Below are 22,152 nucleotides of genomic sequence, written 5' to 3' on the forward strand. Positions count from 1 at the left end.
CCAAGAATGGGATCTCCAAAAAAGGTCTAATTTGCCCCGTCCCCTTGGCCTGAAAAGTAAGGTCAGTCTTGGCATGAAGATGGTTTTTCTCCTGGCAGAGTTAAAAAATGAGAAGAGAGGCTCTACTTTTTAAGATCTAATCAGATGGCACCCTTCTTCAGTTGTGAAGTGATACTGCTGAGTGACTTCTACAATTATTTACAAATAACTCAGACTAGAGAGCTGCTGAGCCATGTTATTATTTTCTATAGTGCTATCAGTGACCAGAAGGGGGGGGGAAGGAGGCTGTTGTCCCAAGGAGTTGACACTTGTCTTTAAAGATAAGTGAACAGCTCCAAAAGAAAAGAAAAAAAGTAGGAAGACGGCAGCAATGATGGATAGAATCTGCATTCCATTTTGCTAAACAGATGAAGGAAAAACAGATAACTGAAGAACGGCACCTTGCTCTGCGTGAATTCCCTGAACATGGCAGCGAGACCTTCGTCGTCAATATCACAATCAGTCTTAATGGCGACATTCAGGATATGAATAGGTTCATCTCGAGCGCTCTATGGTTCAAAGAAAAATCAGAAGGTGGATTGGTGTGGGGGAGACAGAGAGAGAGAGAGAGAGAGAGAGAAAACGCAGTAATAAATCGATGGCTGCATAATGTTTGCAGGTGGAATGGAGACCCTATTGTACCCTTCAGAATTCTGGAAGTATGGCTGTTCATACTTTAGATGGGAACAGTACGTCCTTCTAAATTCTGTAATTTAACTGTTTTTAAAAATTGCCAAAGCAAGAATCACCAACACATTGGTGTGTCACGCTTGAGCGTTAGTGATCCAGCTAGACATAACAAGAGCAATAGCAATTAGGCTTATATGCCACCCATAGTGCAGTGATGGCGAACCTTTTAGAGACCGAGTGCCCAAAAACTGGCCCCACCTCTGCTTCACCCCCTGCCCCGCCCCCACCCATCCCGCCTGCCCGCAGGGCCACTCACTGCCTCCAGGACCCGCCACAGATCACCCAGGCAACCCAGCAGCGCCATGGCGGCCACGCCCTCTGCCCGCGCCCCGCAGAGTCTTGTCTACGCTGCCTGGCAGAGTCTTGTCTACGCTGCCTGGCTGCCATGTTCTTGGCTGCGCTGCTCCACGTGGGCCACGCTCGGGGGCGACTCTCCTCCAAGGGGGCTGCAAGTGAGGAGGGGATCGCAGGGGGAGGCAAGGCTGGGGCAACGGCACGTGTGCCCACAGAGAGGACTCCGAGTGCCGCCTCTGGCACGCGTGCCATAGGTTCGCCACCACTGCCTTAGTACTTTACAGCACTCTCTGGGCAGTTTACAATGTAGAAGAATTATCTGCATATTGCCCCGAACAATCTTGGGTCCTCATTTTACCGACCTCGGAAGGATGGAAGGCTGAGTCAACCTTGAGCTTGTTCAGGATTGAACTTCAGGCTGTAGGCAGAGTTTGCCTGCAATACTGCACTTTAACCACTGCACCATCAGAGCTCTTTCATAGCATCTATTCATAGCTGTCAAAAATGCAATAAATGTAGGGCCCAAATCTCATAAGATTGCTGACATTGTTTATTTATTTATTTTATTTATTAAATGTTTATGCCACCTATCTGCCCTGTCAGGAAGCTCTGGGTGGCTTACTAGGCTCCAAAAAGACAAATAGTTAAATAATTAAATCTTAAAACTACGTAATTTTTAAATTTGTTTCTTACAGAAGATGTCACCTTAAATTGACATTGTTGTATGAGATTTCCACTTCTGAAGATATAGGATAGTCTTGCAAGTTATGGGGCCATTTTTTTTCCCAAAACTGAGACTATGCCATCACACATCTTCATGCGATAGCTTCCAATGCCTGAAAGGTTTTCCAATCCTTAAGCCAGTGGTGGCGAACCTATGGCACACGTGCCAGCGGTGGCACTCAGAGCCCTCTCTGTGGCACGCACGCCATGCCCCGGAGATGGCAACCGTCCCTCTTCAACCAGCCGCCTGCTAACTCACCGAGGTCTCACTTGGCCGGATGCATCCCAGCACCCATGCGCTCACTGGCCTCTGTGTGCAGGGGCTGATGGTGTCAGGCAGCCACCGCCGCCCCGGCCCCTGCCTCACCTTGCCCTGTGACAATGGCACCCCCGCCCTGCCTCACCTTGCCTCGCCTCACCCCGCAGGACGAGCCTCCTGCCCACTGCCCCACCTGCCAGATCCACCTGGATCTCCTCCAACCCTGCCCGGCCCCCACAGGCGTCCCTCCCCACGAGCAACATCGAGGTGATCACGCCCACCTTGGCCACACCCACCCAATCTGCCGTGACCACCACAGCCACGCCCACCCAGTGGGCCACGCCCACCTGGCACCCAGCGATAAATAAGTGGGTTTTGGGTTGCAGTTTGGGCACTCGGTCTCTAAAAGGTTCGCCATCACTACCTTAAGCTAAGAATAGGCCTCATGTAATTTTGCATGACGTCTTGACGACTCGGATTTCGTTTCTCATGGATCTGGAACCCGTAAGATTCTACCATCCTCAGAAACCAGGAATACTATGGATTAGGGCAGTGCGTTCCTCCAGATTCAAAGGCAAAAAAGTATGCAAATCTGGAGTCTCTGGTGGTCTCTGAGCTTGGTTGTTTTCTTGCAGACGTTTCGTTACCTAACTAAGTAACATCATCAGTGCTAGGTTGATATTTGCCTACATGCAAAATTCTCTCATTTGCATGCTTTCTGAAGCATTGGATGCCCATGTATGCTACCAACAGAAGAGAATATTTATAGCTCAGGGTTGAAATGTGGGGTCCTTGATGCTCTCTGAGCTTGGTTGGTTGTTTTCTTGCAGCATTTCATTACCCAACTAAATAACATCATCAGTGCAAGGGTAATAAAACATCTGCAAGAAAGCACCCAACCAAGCTCAGAGAGCATTAAAGACCCCGCATTTCAACCCTGAGCTACAAGTATTACCTTCTACTGGTACTCAAATATGTTGCGCAAACCCAGAAAAGATACAGCTGCTTTAATGAAGTGCATCCATCTGCTTGCACACACCTTTTTCTCCACACCTCTTTTAACTCATTCCCGTCCACTCAACTCAAGAAGCTGCCTCTACTGTCAAACCCAATCAGGATAGACTACTGTACCTTATCTTCATCATACAGGGACGGGTGCCCCGATTCTGGAAAGGTGGGACTCGGAGGTGGAGAGTCGCAAAAGCATCCCATAATCTCATCAAAAAGTCTGAAGCAGGACACAAGCAAAAGACCAACCATCATCAAAACATCCAATAGCAATCCAACATTTTAAGATATTCCCAGCGTTCCATTTCATTGCCTCAAACTTGTCCCACCCGTCCTCTTCTGGTTTCTTTGACCCACAATATCCTGCAATATTTCTGAAGGCAAAGCACAACATCAAAAGGTGTAATAAAGTAGGAAGGGAGAAGAGGATGGGACAAAATTGCTTGCCGTTACAAGTCTTTCTCAATCTTGGTGGCTTTCAGAAGGACTTCAACTCCCAGAGGTCCTCAGCCAGCATTGCTGACTGGAGAATTCTGGGAGTTGAAGTCCACACATCTTAAAGTCTCCAAGGTTGGGAAACAGTGAACTATATGACGACAAACTGCACAGGCCAGTGCCTTCCCTTACCCAGACAAAGCAGACAACTTCAAAGCTCAACCTAAAGGTGCTTTTCCAAAAACTGGACTTTCTTCGTTTTTTACTTGAAGACGTTTCATTTCTCATCCAAGACGCTTCTTCAGTTCTTCTTGAACCGGATGAGAAGCAAAACGTCTTCAAGGAAAAACCAAGAAAATCTAGCTCAGTGGTTCTCAACCTTTTTAATGCCGCGACCCCAACCGGTCGTAAGTCGAGGACTAAACCGGTCATAAGTCGAGGACTAAACCGGTCGTAAGTCGAGGACTACCCAACTGGTTGTAAGTCGAGGACTTTCCCTGCCCGGGAGCGCCGCGCATGCGTGGTTCCGGCCCCTGCGCCGGCCGAGGCGTAGCTGGCAAGCGGCAGAGACGGAGCAGGCCGACCACCAGCTGGCCCAGCCCAAGGGAGGTAAGGCACCCGCCGGAAAAGGGGAAAAAATGGCGGACAAAAAAAATGGCGGACAGCCTTGCTTGGCGACCCCCGTGAAATGGTCGATCGACCCCAAATGGGGTCCCGACCCACAGGTTGNTTGGGCAATTTGGATCAAGCTATTTGATAGTTTAATGCACAACGCCTTCTCTCTTCCAGACACACTTAAAACACACACACACACACACATACACACCCCACAAGCCCGTTCATGCAAATGAAAGAAAACCTAGCTTAACAGTTCATTATATGGGAAGAAATGAAATCTAGGGATTCTTGAGGGTGGAGCGAGAGAGATCGAAAACAGCCATTCCTCATCTGTGCATCCCCGAGGCAAGGCTTGGTTTGATTGAATCGCTTTTTGTTCCAAGCTGGGGGATTTAAGGTTCCCCCTTAAATGAACTTAAGTATTTATTTTTCTTTTAAAAAAATGTATTAAAACAAAATGAAACAAAAATAGAATAGGGGAAAAGGGGTGCAAATTTCATCATTTTAATGTTTTTAATAAAGTAATTGCAAGAAATAGCAATAGCAATAGCAGACTTATATACTGCCTCACACTGCTTTACAGCCCTTTCTAAGCCAGAGGTCCCCAATCTTTTGGGCACCAGGGACCGGTTACGTGGAGAGAGGTTTTCCCGCGGACCGGAGGGGGCGTGGTTTTGTATGCTACCTGCATCCCACGGATGGGGCTTTGCTGGTTTGTGTGGCCCGGTTGCTGGCATGCCGCGGCCCGGTACCCGTCCACGGACCAGGGGTTGGGGACCCCTGCTCTAAGTGGATTACAGAGTCAGCATTTTGCCCCCCAATAATCTGGGTCCTCGTTTTACCGACCACGGAAGGATGGAAACCTGAGTCAGCCTTGAGCCGGTCAGGATCGAACTGCTGGCATTGGGCAGAGTTTGCCTGCAATGCTGCATTCTAACCACAGCGCCACCACTCCTTCTCACCAAGGCTGTGTAATGCCTTTCAGAAATGAAGTAGGTCATTCAATCTGCTTCCTTTGGTTCCAGTCCAGTTGTAAGGAGGGTCTTCATTTGTATTAAGTATCAATCATTATAGGTCGTCCTTGACTTACGACAGTTCATTCTGTGACCGTTCGAAGTTACAATGGCACTGAAAAAAGTGACTTATGACCATTTTCAGACTTATGGCTGTTGCAGCATCCCCATGGTCACATCATCAAAATCTGGGCGCTTGGCAACTGATTTGTATCTATGGCGGTTGCAGCCTCCTGGGGTCATATGATCCCCTTCTGCTACCTTCTGACAAGCACAAGTCAACGGGGAAGCCAGGTTCATTTAATAATCATACTTTTAATTTAACAACTGCAGTGATTCACTTAACGACGGTGGCAAGAAAGATCGTAAAATAGGGCAAAATTCATTTAACCACTGTCTCGTTTAGCAGCAGAAATTTGGGGCTCAACTGTGGTCGTAAGTCGAGGACTACCTGTATTTTGTCTAAACAGACCAAGAATGGGATCTCCAAAAAAAGGTCTAATTTGCCCCATCCCCTTGGCCTGAAAAGTAAGGTCAGTCTTGGCATGAAGATGGTTTTTCTCCTGGCAGAGTTAAAAAATGAGACTACTTTTTAAGATCTAATCAGATGGCACCCTTCTTCAGTTGTGAAGTGATACTGCTGAGTGACTTCTACAATTATTTACAAATAACTCAGACTAGAGAGCTGCTGAGCCATGTTATTATTTTCTATAGTGCTATCAGTGACCAGAAGGGGGGGGGGGAAAGGAGGCTGTTGTCCCAAGGAGTTGACACTTGTCTTTAAAGATAAGCGAACAGCTCCAAAAGAAAGAAAAAAAAAGTAGGAAGACGGCAGCAATGATGGATAGAATCTGCATTCCATTTTGCTAAACAGATGAAGGAAAAACAGATAACTGAAGAACGGCACCTTGCTCTGCGTGAATTCCCTGAACATGGCAGCGAGACCTTCGTCGTCAATATCACAATCAGTCTTAATGGCGACATTCAGGATATGAATAGGTTCATCTCGAGCGCTCTATGGTTCAAAGAAAAATCAGAAGGTGGATTGGTGTGGGGGAGACACAGAGAGAGAGAGAAAACGCAGTAATAAATCGATGGCTGCATAATGGCTGTTCATACTTTAGATGGGAACAGTACGTCCTTCTAAATTCTGTAATTTAACTGTTTTTAAAAATTGCCAAAGCAAGAATCACCAACACATTGGTGTGTCACGCTTGAGCGTTAGTGATCCAGCTAGACATAACAAGAGCAATAGCAATTAGGCTTATATGCCACCCATAGTGCAGTGATGGCGAACCTTTTAGAGACCGAGTGCCCAAAAACTGGCCCCGCCTCTGCTTCACCCCCTGCCCCGCCCCCACCCTGTCCTCCGCCCCGCCTGCCCGCAGGGCCACTCACTGCCTCCAGGACCCGCCACAGATCGCCCAGGCAACCCAGCAGCGTCATGGTGGCCATGCCCTCTGCCCGCGCCCCGCAGCATCAACTGTGCGCAATGGGGTGTGAGGGCAGAGTCTTGTCTACTCTGCCTGGCTGCCATGTCCTTGGCTGCGCTGCTCTGCGTGGGCCACGCTCGGGGGCAACTCTCCTCCAGGGGGGTTGCTGGTGAGGAGGGGATCACAGGGGGAGGCGAGGCTGGGGCAACGGCACATGTGCCCACAGAGAGGGCTCCGAGTGCCGCCTCTGGCACGCGTGCCATAGGTTCAGCACCACTGCCATAGTGTTTTACAGCACTCTCTGGGCAGTTTACAATGTAGAAGAATTATCTGCATATTGCCCCGAACAATCTTGGGTCCTCATTTTACCGACCTCGGAAGGATGGAAGGCTGAGTCAACCTTGAGCTTGTTCAGGATTGAACTTCAGGCTGTAGGCAGAGTTTGCCTGCAATACTGCACTTTAACCACTGCACCATCAGAGCTCTTTCATAGCATCTATTCATAGCTGTCAAAAATGCAATAAATGTAGGGCCCAAATCTCATAAGACTGCTGACATTGTTTATTTATTTTTTATTTATTAAATGTTTATGCCACCTATCTGCCCTGTCAGGAAGCTCTGGGCGGCTTTTTGTTGTTGTTAATTGCGAAGTCGTGTCCGACCCATCGCGACCCCATGGCCAACGTTCCTCCAGGTCTTAAAACTATGCAATTTTTAATTTGTTTCTTACAGATGTCATCTTATGTTGACATTGTCATATGAGATTTCCACTTCTGAAGATATAGGATAGTCTTGCAAGATATGAGGTCATTTTTTCCCCAAAACTGAGACTATGCCATCACACATCTTCATGCAATAGCATCCAATGCCCTTAAGCTAAGAATAGGCCTCGTGTAATTTTGCATGACATCTTGGTGACTCCGTTTCTCATGGATCTGGAACACATAAGATTCTACCATCCTCAGAAACAAGGAATACTATGGATTAGGGCAGTGCGTTCCTCCAGATTCAAAGGCAAAAAAGTATGCAAATCTGGAGTCTCTGGTGGTCTCTGAGCTTGGTTGTTTTCTTGCAGACGTTTCGTTACCTAACTAAGTAACATCATCAGTGCTAGGTTGAGATTTGCCTACATGCAAAATTCTCTCATTTGCATGCTTTCTGAAGCATTGGATGCCCATGTATGCTACCAACAGAAGAGAATATTTATAGCTCAGGGTTGAAATGTGGGGTCCTTGATGCTCTCTGAGCTTGGTTGGTTGTTTTCTTGCAGCATTTCACTACCCAACTAGATAACATCATCAGTGCAAGAGTAATAAAACGTCTGCAAGAAAGCACCCAACCAAGCTCAGAGAGCATCAAAGACCCCGCATTTCAACCCTGAGCTACAAGTATTACCTTCTACTGGTACTCAAATATGTTGCGCAAACCCAGAAAAGATACAGCTGCTTTAATGAAGTGCATCCATCTGCTTGCACACACCTTTTTCTCCACACCTCTTTTAACTCATCCCCGTCCACTCAACTCAAGAAGCTGCCTCTACTGTCAAACCCAATCAGGATAGACTACTGTACCTTATCTTCATCATACAGGGACGGGTGCCCCGATTCTGGAAAGGTGGGACTCGGAGGTGGAGAGTCGCAAAAGCATCCCATAATCTCATCAAAAAGTCTGAAGCAGGACACAAGCAAAAGATCAACCATCATCAAAACATCCAATAGCAATCCAACATTTTAAGATATTCCCAGCGTTCAATTTTCATTGCCTCAAACTTGTCCCACCCGTCCTCTTCTGGTTTCTCTGGCCCACAATATCCTGCAATATTTCTGAAGGCAAAGCACAACATCAAAAGGTGTAACAAGTAGGAAGGGAGAAGAGGATGGGACAAAATTGCTTGCCGTTACAAGTGTTTCTCAATCTTGGTGGCTTTCAGAAGGACTTCAACTCCCAGAGGTCCTCAGCCAGCATTGCTGACTGGAGAATTCTGGGAGTTGAAGTCCACACATCTTAACGTCTCCAAGGTTGAGAAACAGTGAACTATATGACGACAAACTGCACAGGCCAGTGCCTTCCCTTACCCAGACAAAGCAGACAACTTCAAAGCTCAACCTAAAGGTGCTTTTCCAAAAACTGGACTTTCTTCGTTTTTTACTTGAAGACGTTTCATTTCTCATCCAAGACGCTTCTTCAGTTCTTCTGGAACCGGATGAGAAGCAAAACGTCTTCAAGGAAAAACCAAGAAAATCTAGCTCAGTGGTTCTCAACCTTTTTAATGCCGCGACCCCAACCGGTCGTAAGTCGAGGACTAAACCGGTCATAAGTCGAGGACTAAACCGGTCGTAAGTCGAGGACTACCCAACTGGTTGTAAGTCGAGGACTTTCCCTGCCCGGGAGCGCCGCGCATGCGTGGTTCCGGCCCCTGCGCCGGCCGAGGCGTAGCTGGCAAGCGGCAGAGACGGAGCAGGCCGACCACCAGCTGGCCCAGCCCAAGGGAGGTAAGGCACCCGCCGGAAAAGGGGAAAAAATGGCGGGCAAAAAAAATGGCGGACAGCCTTGCTTGGCGACCCCCGTGAAATGGTCGATCGACCCCAAATGGGGTCCCGACCCACAGGTTGAGAACCACTGATCTAGCTGCTTCTGAAAAAGCACCTATGGGACAACCGTGACTTGGATGACTGAGAACCTCCATAGATATTCATAGTTAAACCAACATCTCCTTCATAATATGTTCAACAGAGCCTTGCCCCAGATCCCTTCACCCTTATGCTATTTTGTCCTCCTACCCTTCCAATCCTGCCTTCAAATGACCCTTTCTGATACCTAGCTCAACCTGTACACTGCAGCAGGACAAGACTTCAGACAGAAGAAGCTGAAAGCAGAAGTGATGGAAAACAAGCCATCCTGTCCCAGCTCTGGCTACTCCTCCATTGCTTACCGGACGAAGTCTTCAAAGGTTCGGAAGGAAACCATGCCTCCCATGCGCTGGCAGGGTGGGGTGAAAGAATTGTCCAGGAGAACGTCGCTCACGCTGGCCACGTGGACCATCCCGTAATGGTTAAGGTTAGACGAGAAGGACATTCTAAACAGCAGGTTCAAATCACAGGACGTATTAGGAGACCAGCAGAGGACAGACAGGGCTCAAAAAGAAGGTCAGGAGAAACAAAAGAGCTGATAAAACTAGTTAGAACAGTGTTTCTCAACCTTGACAATTTTAAGGCATGTGGACTTCAACTCCCAGAATTCCACAGCCAGCATTGCTGGCTGTGGAATTCTGGGAGTTGAAGTCCACATGCCTTAAAATTGTCAAGGTTGAGAAACACTGAGTTAGAGACTCTCTCTTTTTTGGGAGGGGGGGGGAAGGGTGTGTGTCAGTAAAATAAAGGAGAAAACTTCACTTGGTTTGGCATACAGAAGTTCGAAGAAACAAGCACACAAAACTAGGATAGGAGTGGATTTAAGCTTACCATGATGTTGGCTCTAACTTTCCTAAAGAAACCATCTGAATGGTTGTTCAAAATTAAATTCGCAGATCGCAGGTTTCCAAGATTTACTCTTAGGTACGTTCAGACCCTGCCCTCATCCCACCCTCTTCCTCAACTCTTGACAGGGCTGAATTCAAAACAAGAAGTGGCGAATTGTTCCACCAATTGGGGAACGGTTAGCTGTACTACAAAACCAAGAGGCCACAGTTAAAATAATAGCGGCAACAGAATAGCACTAATGTGCTACTCAGTAACCTCCAAAATTGTTGAAGGGAAAAAAATCTGGATAGTCAGTTGAGGAACCTGCTAACCAGGTTTTTTAAACAGCTTCAGTAGAAGTGAAAATGAGTTTCAAAGGAGCTTCAGTGGTCACCGAAACATCAAAGCAGATCAAAAGAGGAGTGAGAATATTGGTTTTATACTTGTTATAACTTTTCCATTTTTAAAAGCGAGAAGGATTTCTGTGAACTAGAACAATGCATTGTGGCTTTGCCCCTTAAGATCCTGAGCAAACACCAAAAAAAAGATCAGGAAAAGAATGCCAATGCCTGTATTGTTGTTATCAAGGCTCTTAATATGTTACTTTGGCTACGCCTACAAGCCACTGCAATGGCTTGCAGGATGGACAGAGCATTTTAATCCCTCCCTACAGCTGGTACAAGTGGCTTGGCTAATAGACAAGGCTGCTTCACAGAGTTTGGGGACCACAACAAGCAGTTTGCCAATTTTTACACAAACACAAACCACCACCCCCCAACCATGGACATATCAAAAGCCCATGGATGTATTATATAAAGAACTATTCCTTCATGGTAAGGAAAAAGACTCCAATGTGGTGGAAACACAGAACTCTTGATGGTCTCTGAGCTTGGTGACTCAGAGCTTGCAACTCCTTGGTGGCAGCTTGAAGACATCTCATTACCCAACTAGGTAACATCATCAGGATGAGGGAGTGTGGGGTTTGCTGTCTGTTTTTAACTGTATGCAATAGTTTGCCCTGACAGTTTTGGTGGGGGGTTTAGTTTCCTCTTTGGTGTAGTTTCCACCCCAAGGAGGAAACCACATCCCCATCAAAACTAGCAAGGCGACTACTAGTACAGATTACTATCAATTGAGCTTCTACCTCAGGGTTTTTTTTTCATCTTTTCTTTTTAAAAAAATATATGTTCAGGTAAAAACAAAAATTACAGGGATTGAGCTTGGCCAGTAAAACAGTTGAGCAGCAACAACGGAAATCATGAACTTTAATGTTGTATGCAAAGACTCATATTTTATGAGGAAATCCTTCCAATACTTTGCAAGGCTGTTGTAGGGAAGGTTTGAATGTATTATCTATATATAGCATGGTGGGAGCCTTGCATAGGAGATCCCAACTCTAAAGAAGGAGGAATTTCCTTACTATGAGAGCTATTAATTTCATGGTGGTTTTAATCATAGTTAATATGTTTGCCTGCTATTATGAATCTGTAATTTTGTTTCTGATGCTGTTTTTTTTTTAATTGTTGCAAGTCAGGAATGTGAGATGGACAGCCATAGAAACTGAGTCCTGGATAAGATGTTAGATTAAGTCTTCTAAGGTCTCTGTTATAACTACCATTCTAGGATTTGAAATTTTCACCAGGATTTTCAAACCACAAGGAAATACTTTAGACTACCCAAATTTTGGGATGGGGAGAGAGGCTGTTGCCTTTATTTTCCTTTTTATGGTAATGCCTCACATATATTGTGGCGTTTAAAAGTAATGATCCTAGTGAATAGATGGGGGCTTCAGAGTTTGATCTCTTGAGTTTTAGATATGTAAAAGCATTCACATTTGTTTGTTGGAATGTATTGAGCTGGATTTTGTCCACGTGACTAGCAATTATTTATTTATTTCTACCACTTCTACCTTTTAAATTTTTTTTTATCTGAGCCAGTCTTTAAAAGGTCAGGAATTTAATAATAATTTTAATTCCATGAGGCTGGATTTTCAGTCTGCAGCCCTGCAGATTCTTAAGTCTGCTTTTCTCAAATAGTTATTACCTGCTGAAATTAAAAGAGAGCAAAATTGGTTGCGAGCTAATCTAAGATTCGTGGCTTTCCAGAGAACTCTTGTCAGCGGGATTACTCTGAGCAAGAATCCCCGCTTCCATTAGCCCCTTGGCATCTGAAAAGGGCTTTCAAGCACTTTATCTGCATCGCAGACTTGTAACATTTCTAGCGAGGTAGATTATCCTAAACCCATTCTGCAGATGGAAGTACTGAGGCTGCGTGAAAACAAAAAAACAAAACAAAACCCATAACTGGTGGAATTTGTTGAAATAATTTGATCAATAGAAGGCAGAAGTGAAATTTTCACTAAAGGCTATCTTGATTTTGTAATTCGACCTCACGCTTTGTGACTCCAACAGCATCAGGACCCTGATTTTTGACTACAGCTGGTAGAGAATTTCATCCAGAATTATAGAGTTGTTGAAGTCTGGAGTATCTTACCCAATTCAGTTGTTTCAGCTGCTAACTTTCATAGTTTTAATGCCAACTTAATTTCTGTGGACCTCATCCCATATTTAAGGGGGCGTGCATAAATGCATTAACGTGCCTGCCATCCCTGTCACATTTTGGGTTTTTTTCACTTTGTTCGTTCGAATTTTGTAATTTTTGTTTGACGAATAAATAATTAAAATAAAAATAGCATAGTCTAAAAAAAGATCAGGCGGGGGGCATTCTTCTCTCCTGTTCCACTATTTTTTTTTTTTTTTAAAAACCCCACATATATTGCGGAATAATTTATATCTTGACTATTCCCAAACTCTTTACGTTTTCAACAATGAGGCTATACATTGCCCTGGCAGACAGAAGCAGATGATAAACAGATAGTATTAATTAGCATTTGCAAATTAAGAACACACATATACACAAACGCCCATGTACACAAAGGGAGCTACTTTAGTTTCTGAAGACGTCGTATATTTTCTTTGAACAAAGGCCATGGATGTACATCAACACAAATACACAACAACATGATGAAATATGTTTAGAAATCCCTAAGAATGGTATTGTCCACTGTGCCAGCTGGACATAACCTTTATGCTGGATTTCAATGCCCATATATTAGCATCAACAGACCAGGCTCAGAAATGTTCTAAGTTATGCTTTTCTGAAATACAGGTAGTCCTCGAGTTACAACCATTCATTTAGTGACTGTTTGAAGTTACAACAGCACTGAAAAAAGCGACATGACCGTTTTTCACACTTACCATTGCAGCATCTCCAGGGTCATGTGATCAAAATTCAGTTGCTGGGCAACTGGCATGTATTTATGACCGTTGCAGTGTCCCGGGGTCATTTGATCACCATTTCTGACTTTCTCAGATGGCTTCCGACAAGTGAAGTTATTGGAGGAAGTCAGATTTGTTTAACGACTGCACGATTCACTTAACGACTGCAGTGATTCGCTTAACACCGTGGCAAAAAAGCTCATAAAGTGGGGCGCAACTCACTTAACAACTGCCTTGCTTGGTGACAGAAATGTGGGGTTGTTAGTTGAGGACTACCTGTAGGCAATAATCTTACCCACGTTGTGAATTGGCAAGAGATGGTGTTAAAACAGGTGTGTGAGATGTTATTGTGAGCATCTATCTAAAAGCCATCTAGAGCAGGGGTCTTCAAACTTGGCCCTTTTATGACTTGTGGACTTCAACTCCCAGAATTCCTCAGTCAGGCATGCTAGCTGAGGAATTCTGGGAGTTGAAGTCCACAAGTCATAAAAGGGCCAAGTTTGAAGACCCCTGATCTAGAGGCTGTGTTTATGCAACACACCTGACCAGTTCAGAAGAATAGCAGTCACACAACCATGCTGAATTTGATTAGTGTTAAATTTGGTTGTATGCGTGTATAACCCTGTGTGTTCATTTGGTAGCCATTTTGTTGGGGCATCACAACCTAGGAGTGACTGTGGGGCTCCTAAGGATACAAATATTATAAATGGGGAGTCTAGCCTGGAATAAAATAGCTTCTTATATTCCCGGGACATTTGGAGAGTTGGTCAAAGGGGACAAGATGGCGGTCAGTCTAAGCCCCACCCCTTTTAAACAAGGAATGCACATTAAAAGAGGCGGGGTTTGAATTGTGCATTGCACCGCCATCTTGAATTTTTTTATCATCCCCATGGACACCCCTACATAGCATATTTCTTCTTCAACCATGGGTTTTGGATGATCCCATTACTTCTCCAATGGAGAGCAACTTCCTGGTACTGAGAAACAATTGCTAGATGACTGTACTGTTGGTCATCATGGAAGTACTCATGAGTCAACATCTGGAATCCAACTGATGGCTCACCTTGACTTACATCTACCCCTTTCCTCATCTCTCTCCTACATCATGACCAGCTGAAATGGTTGATTCAACAGTGTGGCATTGCAGATACTAATTGATATCCTGTACCACTAGAGATCTTTCACAATATCTGGTGAACATTTTGATTCAGAAGAAAGTATTCCACACAACAGTCCTTGGTCAGCAACGTGTGATAAATATGACCTAACACAACAGCAGCCTAACCCTTGTTTATCTCTTGTTGTGGCACGGGTCTCCAAACTTGACAACTTTTAAGACTTGTGGACTTCAACTCCCAGAATTCTTGGAGTCCACCAAGTCTAAAGTTGCCAAGTTTGGAGACCCCTGGTCAATGGCAAGTAAATTGCCAGACAGCAAAGTGGTTGTGTGCATGTACATATGTGAACCCAGAACCTTCCCCTGGGTCCTTCAATCGTGACATCAATTGATGTTACAGGATGAGTTCCTCACAAAATACAAAGCAGAAGATTGTGGTCCAAAGTTTCAAATACCTCTACAAAAAAGCCATCACTTCTCTACCAGGGAGGAAACTGCAACGACTGAATGCTTTGTTGTGTGGATAAAAAAAAAATCCCTACCTGTGAAAATCTAACCTGTTGGGTGGTTAAGGGAAAAAAATAGACTTGTCCAGGGCATGCTAACTTGTGAAATGTGGCATATTTCCTTCTGACACGGAAAGAAATTCTGTCATGTCAAGTCTTCTATCTCCTGCCTCAAATGGTGCAGTGATTACTACTTTAGTGAGAAACAGGCCAGAATATAGAATGAGCCACTGAGTTCCCGCTTATCTCTATCCCACCCCCTCCAATTTGCCTTTAGCCATATTTGCAAAATTGCATTTAAAGGAAAGAAACAACACGGGGGAAAGAAAACACAGTTCTGGAAGACGGCTAAGCAAATCCATTCTCTTTCAAGTGAGAGGCTGTACATCTTTCCTGACAAATGACTATATAATAATTAGTTCTCAGCCAAGCACTTTCCACCCACCCTCCGCCCTGAACAGCCGAATCGTTGGCATTTTTTTTAAAAAAAAAAAGTTAATTTATGGCAGCGGAAAATTATCTGTGCCAAGGCATTCAAACTGGAGACGATAAACCACCCCTCAACCAACTGGAGATACAGGTGGAAGATTTAACAAGCGGGAAAAACAAAGCTACCACTAGAAGCCATTGACTGGGCCGTCCCCATCCCAAAATCATTTTCACACATGATGGTCTAGAACAGGGTTCTTAATTAATTCTTAATTCCACAGATCTCTTTGATGTCTATAGATAAGAGTTTAGGAGCCTTCTGAACTTGGCTGAGAAAAACATTACAACTATATTTTCATTAAATTTAGTTTTTCAGTCAGCAACCCATGTAGGCAGCTAAATATGGCGTGACTTTTACTCTCCAAAAAGGTTTGTTATCTTCAATAAATCTCCCTGTCTAAAGTAATTTGAGGTTGTTTATTTTTATTAATTAAATTTTTATGCCGCCCATCTCCCTGACAAGGTGACTCAGGCCGGCTCACAAGTTCTCTTTTTAAAATATTTTTGACAGCCGAATCTGAGCCATTGACTTTGGAGTATGATCCACATTTTATTTCATGTAATATTCAATTAATATTTAGGTTTTTCGTAGGTTTCACCAGACTTTCAAATGGATCTGTAGCCCAAAAGGATTTTAAAAACCCTGCTCTAGGGTCTTTCTTGACAGTGGTTAAGATGGAGGCGTCTTCTGTTTGCTTCCCCTGCTGTAAAAGGGTGAGTGCTAGTCTTCAAAACCCACTCTGCCAATTCTTGGTCGCGATCCAATAAGATAATTTTTATTTCTTTAGGAACTGGGTAATTAAGCCCCAAGCAAAGGGTTCCCCGCCCTCCCACCTCCCAGTGTTTTAATTCAAAAACTCTCTCCCCCTGGGCATTTTTGAAAACGGGACTTGGCCTTTGTCTGAGAGAAGCTAATGGACACTTTCTCAGGGAAGGCCAGGTGAGCGAAGACACAACATCCCTTCTACTCAGAGGTGAGCAAACACTGACAAGGATATTTTGCTAATCTCTTTCCTATATATATAAAAAAAAGATTTAAGATATAGGGAAATGAAAAGGTTAAGGATCCTGCGTTCAGAACCTTCCCCAGCTGGGAAATTTGACATTCACAAATTTGGGATATGGGTCAACGTCCAGAACATCTGGAGAATGGTTATTTTTTTCCAATGTGCAGGTAGTCCTCGACTCACAACAGTTTGTTTAGTGACCGTTCAAAGTTACAACAGCGCTGAAAATGTGACTTGTGACCATTTTCCACTTGCAAGCATCCCGATGGTCACGTGATCAAAATTTGGACGCTTGGCCATTGATTCATATTTTATGACAGCTGCAGCATTCCCAGGGTCACGTGATCCCCTTTTGCAACCTTCTGACACGGGGAAGCCGCATTCACTAAACAACCGTAATATTAACTTAACAACTGCAGTGATCACTTAACAATTGTGACCAGGAAGGTTGTAAGATAGGGCAAAACTCAACTTGACAATTGTCTCATTTAGCAACCAAAATTTGGGGCACAACTGTGATCGTAAGTCAAGGTCTATCTGTATATATATATATTTTTGAAAACCACTTGGAATACCAACTCTGTTTTAAATCCCAATTGGTGGGTTGGCCAGCTGGGCTCCATCTTTGCTACCCAAGGGAAAAGAAAAGAGGGAAAGAAACCGACCAGTTTTTGTTTCAAGATCTGGAACAAGTTTTTAAGGCAGGTAAGACAAGTCTTGAGCGCTGGTGAAGTCATTTTTATAGCATGCCAAAAGAAAGGGTAAAGAGAAGAACAAACACAGAAACATTCAAAGAGGAACAGAGGAAAACATAAAAACAAAACGCTGAAAATAAGGATTAGAGATTGGTATAGCTTTGAGTGGGAGCCAGATTCCCCAAAAAACGAAATAAAAAAGTTAGGTTGTTAAGACCCCTTTTTTAAAAAAATTGTGTTAAAACTACACATTCTTCTGACAACTAGCTACTTTTTAAAAGAGCTAAAAAGGAGAATTACTGTACCTGTTGAGCGTGGGAATGTTCCCTCTGTAATTAAACAACCACAGTTAGTTAAAGATTGGTTAGTGGAAGCCATCATTAAAATGAATAAATCAATATTTTTTTAAAAAAATAATAATCAGAACTGTCATTCAAGCCAGTGTGCAAAGCAGAAGCTGTAAGGATTACATTGGTAGAGGTGGAAAATAAAATAAACATATTTATTTTCTGGCAGCATCCATGGGACATAGGAAAGAAGGGCTTATCCAGCAATATCATGAAACATGGGGAAAAAAATCAACTCCAAAAGGTGCTTTGGAAAACCATTTTCTTCTTTCTTGACACTTTTTAAACTATGAAATTCTTCCTCAAGACAACGGCATATAAAAATTATACAAAATTAGCTGCATTTAATTCTTTGGGGGAAAATGTGTTATCAAACTATTCTTTACACATTTATTACCCTTGCAATTTGTACAGCTACTTACTCAGAAATACGTTATATTGAAATCGATGGGGAACATTACCAAGCCATAGTAGGACATTTTGCCCTTTTAATGTTAAGTAAAACAGAATTAACTGAAAACCAGCTTTTGAAGATGGGTAGCAAGGCATTAAGGCATTGTAACTCTTTGTAAGATTACTAATATAGCGCAAAGTGTATTATGGACACAACAGGGCCACTGTCTCCACTGAATCCCCTGTGAATGTTTGGGGGGAAGGGGAGAATATTTCAGGGTCCCGAGGAAAGCAAATTTAACTTCCTACACCATCTTTGGATCCAGTTCCTCTTCTTTATCTCAGTGTAAATTATATTTCAGCCAAAAAGAACAACTATCTAGATATAGTATGTGTTCCTGTAGGAGGAGTAACAGAATCTGCAGGTGGAGTCAAAAGAGGAATCAGTCTAGGAGTGTCTACATAGTCACAAACGTTTGTCCAACCCCTCTTGAATTCCGTTAACCATTATCTCGCGCCAAAATAGTGCTAACCGTTAGTTGACTAGATTCCTGTGCATAGGGATGAGCAATGAATCAGTTTGATTCCAATTAACTTGTAGCCTTTATCTTTCATGCCTGAAGTTCCGATGGACATCACTTGGGAGTGAATATCACAATGTAGTGAGTTTCATATACCAAATTAAAAAAAGCATCATCATAAAAGAAAAAGAAGTGAGTCTATGACCACAAGGAATGACGTCACCTTCCCTCGACCACTACTGAATCCCACTGCCAGATACATTATTTAATTATATTCCTTCACCAATTTTTTCAGCCAGGATGAACAGAAGCAAGTCAAACTTTATTACCTAATTGGTAGCATATATATTACAGAGAATTTGCTGCTGAAGGGAGTTCCAAAAGTGCTTTTCAGAAGGCAACTGATTTCCTTGTTTTTTCCCCCTTGAAAATGTTTTGCTTCTCATACAAGAAGCTTCTGGATGAGAAGCAAAATATTGTCAAGGGAAAAAAAACCCAAGAAAGTCCAGTTGCTTTTTGAAAAGCATCTTTGGGACAACCGTGACCTGGATGATTGAGTATTTGCTGAAGGGAGTTGATACTCAGCAAATTTAAATCTGGGTACAATTCTGGAATTTGGCCCCCATCTTAAAATGTGTTATACTGAGAAAACCTTCAGTAGATAGGACTTAGCAAATGGTGGCTGGCTAGTAGCATTAAGCAAAGCCCGAAGATATAAATAGATTGATAGACTGAAGTGAACTGGATGATCCAAACATCTTCATCCCTAATTTTTTTTTTTAAAAAAAAACTGTACTTCAGCTTATCAATGCAGTCCTTCACACATTAGATAGATGTTGTCCTTAGTTTGATGCACGTTTATATTAAATAGTGAAACCATTTCTCAATTGCTATAATTTACTGGACTCAAAATGGGCTTAGGTTTGGCTAAACTGTGATTGTATATATTGTATTATCAATCGCTATACACAAACAAGAATAAAACGGAATATGGGAACATTCGTTCAGGGGTGAAAGCTCAACCAGAGCTCAGCTTAAATTCTTCTAAATTTAACTGGTTCTTTCACAGGTTCTTTCAGGAATGGGGGCAGGAGAAATAAATAATTCACTGAGCACATGGATGGACATTATTTTTTTCACCTGCAGTTCGTGATTAGGAAAGGTAGAAGCTGCATTATTAAAATGCTCTCTCTCTCTCTCTCACTTGCTTTCCTTCTCTCTCCCCCTTTCTCTTCCTCTTTCTCTCTTCCCCATTCTCTTCTTCTCTTCCCCTTTCTTCCTCTCTCTCTCTCATCCTCTCTCTATCCCTGTCTCTCCATTTCTCTCTCTCCCTCTCTTCCTCTTCTCCTTTTTTCCTCTCGCTTTCTCTTTTCCCTTCCCTTCCTCTCTTCCCCTCTCCCTTTCTTCCTCTCTCTCTCCCTCTCTTCCCTTTTCTTTTCCTCTCTTCCCCTCTCTCTCTTTCTTCCTCTCTGTCTCTTTTCCTCTCTCTCTCTCCCTCTCTCTTTTCCCTTTTTCTCTTTTCCTTTCTAACCTTCTCGTCCCGTCTCTCTTTCTCTGTGTATGTGTGTCTGTGTCTTTCTGTGTGTAAAGTAGGATTCCCAGGTTGCACAGTTATATAACATTTTACCTGGAATTAAGTTCAGCTGCCCTTACATCTCCATAAACTTCTGTGTTTATTGGTTTGTTTTATTTAGATTTGGATGGTGAGCATGCACAGTGAAAAGCAACCATTTTTGTTTTCTTTTTTAAGATTCCATGAGGCAGAATATTCCTGAAACATTCCTTGGAGTGCCCACACATGTATACAGGTACTCCTCGACTTACAACAGTTTGGTTAATGACCGTTCAAAGTTACAATGGCACTGAAAAGACCCATTGGCCGTTTTTCACCCTTACGACCACTGCAGCATCCCCATGGTCACATGATCAAAATTTAGACGCTTGGCAACTGGCTTGTATTTATGACGGTTGCAGCGTCCTGGGGGTCATGTGATCCCCTTTTGCTACCTTCCGACAAGCCAGGTTAATGGGGAAGCCAGATTCACTTAACAACCGTGTTACAACTTAACAACTGCAGTGACTCAATTAATTACGGTGGCAAGAACAGTCCTAAAATGGGGCAGAATTCACTTAACCCCCGTCTCGCTTAGCGACAGAAATTCTAGTTTCATTTGTGGTTGTTAAGTCAAGGACTACCTGTATCTTTTTCATGGCATTCGATATCAGCGGACATTTGCCGTCGTTTATATTCATCCCATGAAGTCAATGACCAGTCAACAGGAGCGTGGGGGGGGAGCCTTAACTCCCCCGAAGGAACTTTTGAGATGATATTTCAACTGATTCATTTTTATTGCCTTGAATGAAAAGGACGGGCCCATCTGGTTATATGGACTGTGTCATATAAAATACCGAACCGTATTTTCCAGGAGGCAAATTTAATGGGAGCATTGTTCAAAATAAAATCTTCCCTAGGCCTACACGTCTTTTAGATTTGCCTGCAATAGGTGGCCACGAGAAGAACAGAATATGGGAGTTGGAAGGGACCTTGGAGGTCTTCTAGTCCAACCCCCTGTTCAAGTACGAGACCCTATATGACATTCGCACAGAGAAAGCCACATAGGCTGTACCATAATATCATTTTTAATTCTGGGAATGAGGGAACTATTCATGATCCTTCTCCCTCTGGAATAACATTTCTTTAGAAACATATGGAAGGCATCCAAAATAACTACTTAATGTAATCAAAATTAATTTTAGTGTAGATATATAATAAGTCTTTTTTGGATTCACCGGACAGTAGGATCCTTGTTATCAGTCTCTGTTTTAATGCCTGATCTTGTGGTGAAAAACAGAGCAGCTCCACACAGTTCCTAAAGCTGTCATTCAATTGTAATACAGGTAGTCCTCGACTTACAACCAGTTGCTTAGCAACCATTCAAAGTTACGATAGACCTCTCCCCGCCAAAGGTACTTACGACCTTTTGGTTCTGAAGTTGTGACATCATCCCCAACCGCAATCCACAACTGCATTTTGGGTGTTTGGCAACTGGCTGGCATTTATGGTTGTTTGTAGCATCCCCAGTCATGTGAGCACAAGTTAAGATTATTTTTTTTTACAGAAACCGATGTTTGATGACCCACTTTATTATCCTTCCGTTATACATTCAAGATGGACAGTATTTAATATTTATTTGCTACGTATATGTAGGGATGTGGGTCTATACATATGTTGTTCATAGTATGTTTAGGTGTGTGTCATGTATGTTTTTCACTTTGAGAGCGGGCAACTAAATTTCATTTTGGATGTGTGCCGTTGTGCCCACAGTAAAAAAAAATGACAATAAAGGTTATCTTATCTTTATGACCATCACGACTTATGACTGTCATTGCCGGGCCCAATTAAGGTCATAAGTTGAGGACTACATGTATGCAATAATAAATATGTTTTAAGGTGCCCCAGGACTTTGCTGCAATTTCTCATATGACAGAAAGCAGAACGTGATTAAATACCTATAGAATAAAATAGCTCGTCTTTAACTGGCTAGGTTTAAATCTAAATTAAATTTGGTGTTAGTTCTACCTCTGCCCGCTTTTTTCTTCTAACCAGGTTTGCCTTCCACAACCTGCTATTCAAAACTAGGATCACCAGTCAGAGAGATGTGCGCTCTTGCACAATCCCCAGGATAACAACATTCCCACTATGTGTAGAGTGTGCAGTGGTCTCTTTGTTTAGAAGTCACATTAAAATCGGATGAGAGGTCTCTTTGTTTAGAAGTCACATTAAAATCGGATGAAACTGTTTGTGATTTTTTTTTCTTTTTGCAAAATT

The 22,152-nt window shown here is 43.2% G+C and overlaps 1 protein-coding gene across 1 annotated transcript in view; it reads right to left on the reverse strand.

Annotated features, from left to right (window-relative positions):
• Nucleotides 1-440: 440 nt before the first annotated feature.
• LOC107294095 (acetyl-CoA carboxylase) overlaps nt 441-22,152 on the reverse strand; it is a gene marked incomplete at its 3' end in the record, with an annotated part of 122,076 nt that continues 100,364 nt past the window's right edge. The window contains exons 27-31 of the mRNA XM_015823301.1: nt 17,368-17,391; nt 9,445-9,588; nt 8,084-8,180; nt 5,987-6,094; nt 441-548 (exon numbers count right to left, since the gene is read on the reverse strand). Of these exons, the coding sequence (XP_015678787.1) occupies nt 441-548; nt 5,987-6,094; nt 8,084-8,180; nt 9,445-9,588; nt 17,368-17,391 (481 nt within the window). The remainder of the gene's footprint in view (nt 549-5,986; nt 6,095-8,083; nt 8,181-9,444; nt 9,589-17,367; nt 17,392-22,152) is intronic.

Source organism: Protobothrops mucrosquamatus, unplaced genomic scaffold (genome assembly GCF_001527695.2).
Source record: "Protobothrops mucrosquamatus isolate PMUCROS unplaced genomic scaffold, P.Mucros_1.0 scaffold1829, whole genome shotgun sequence".
NCBI lineage: Eukaryota > Metazoa > Chordata > Lepidosauria > Squamata > Viperidae > Protobothrops > Protobothrops mucrosquamatus.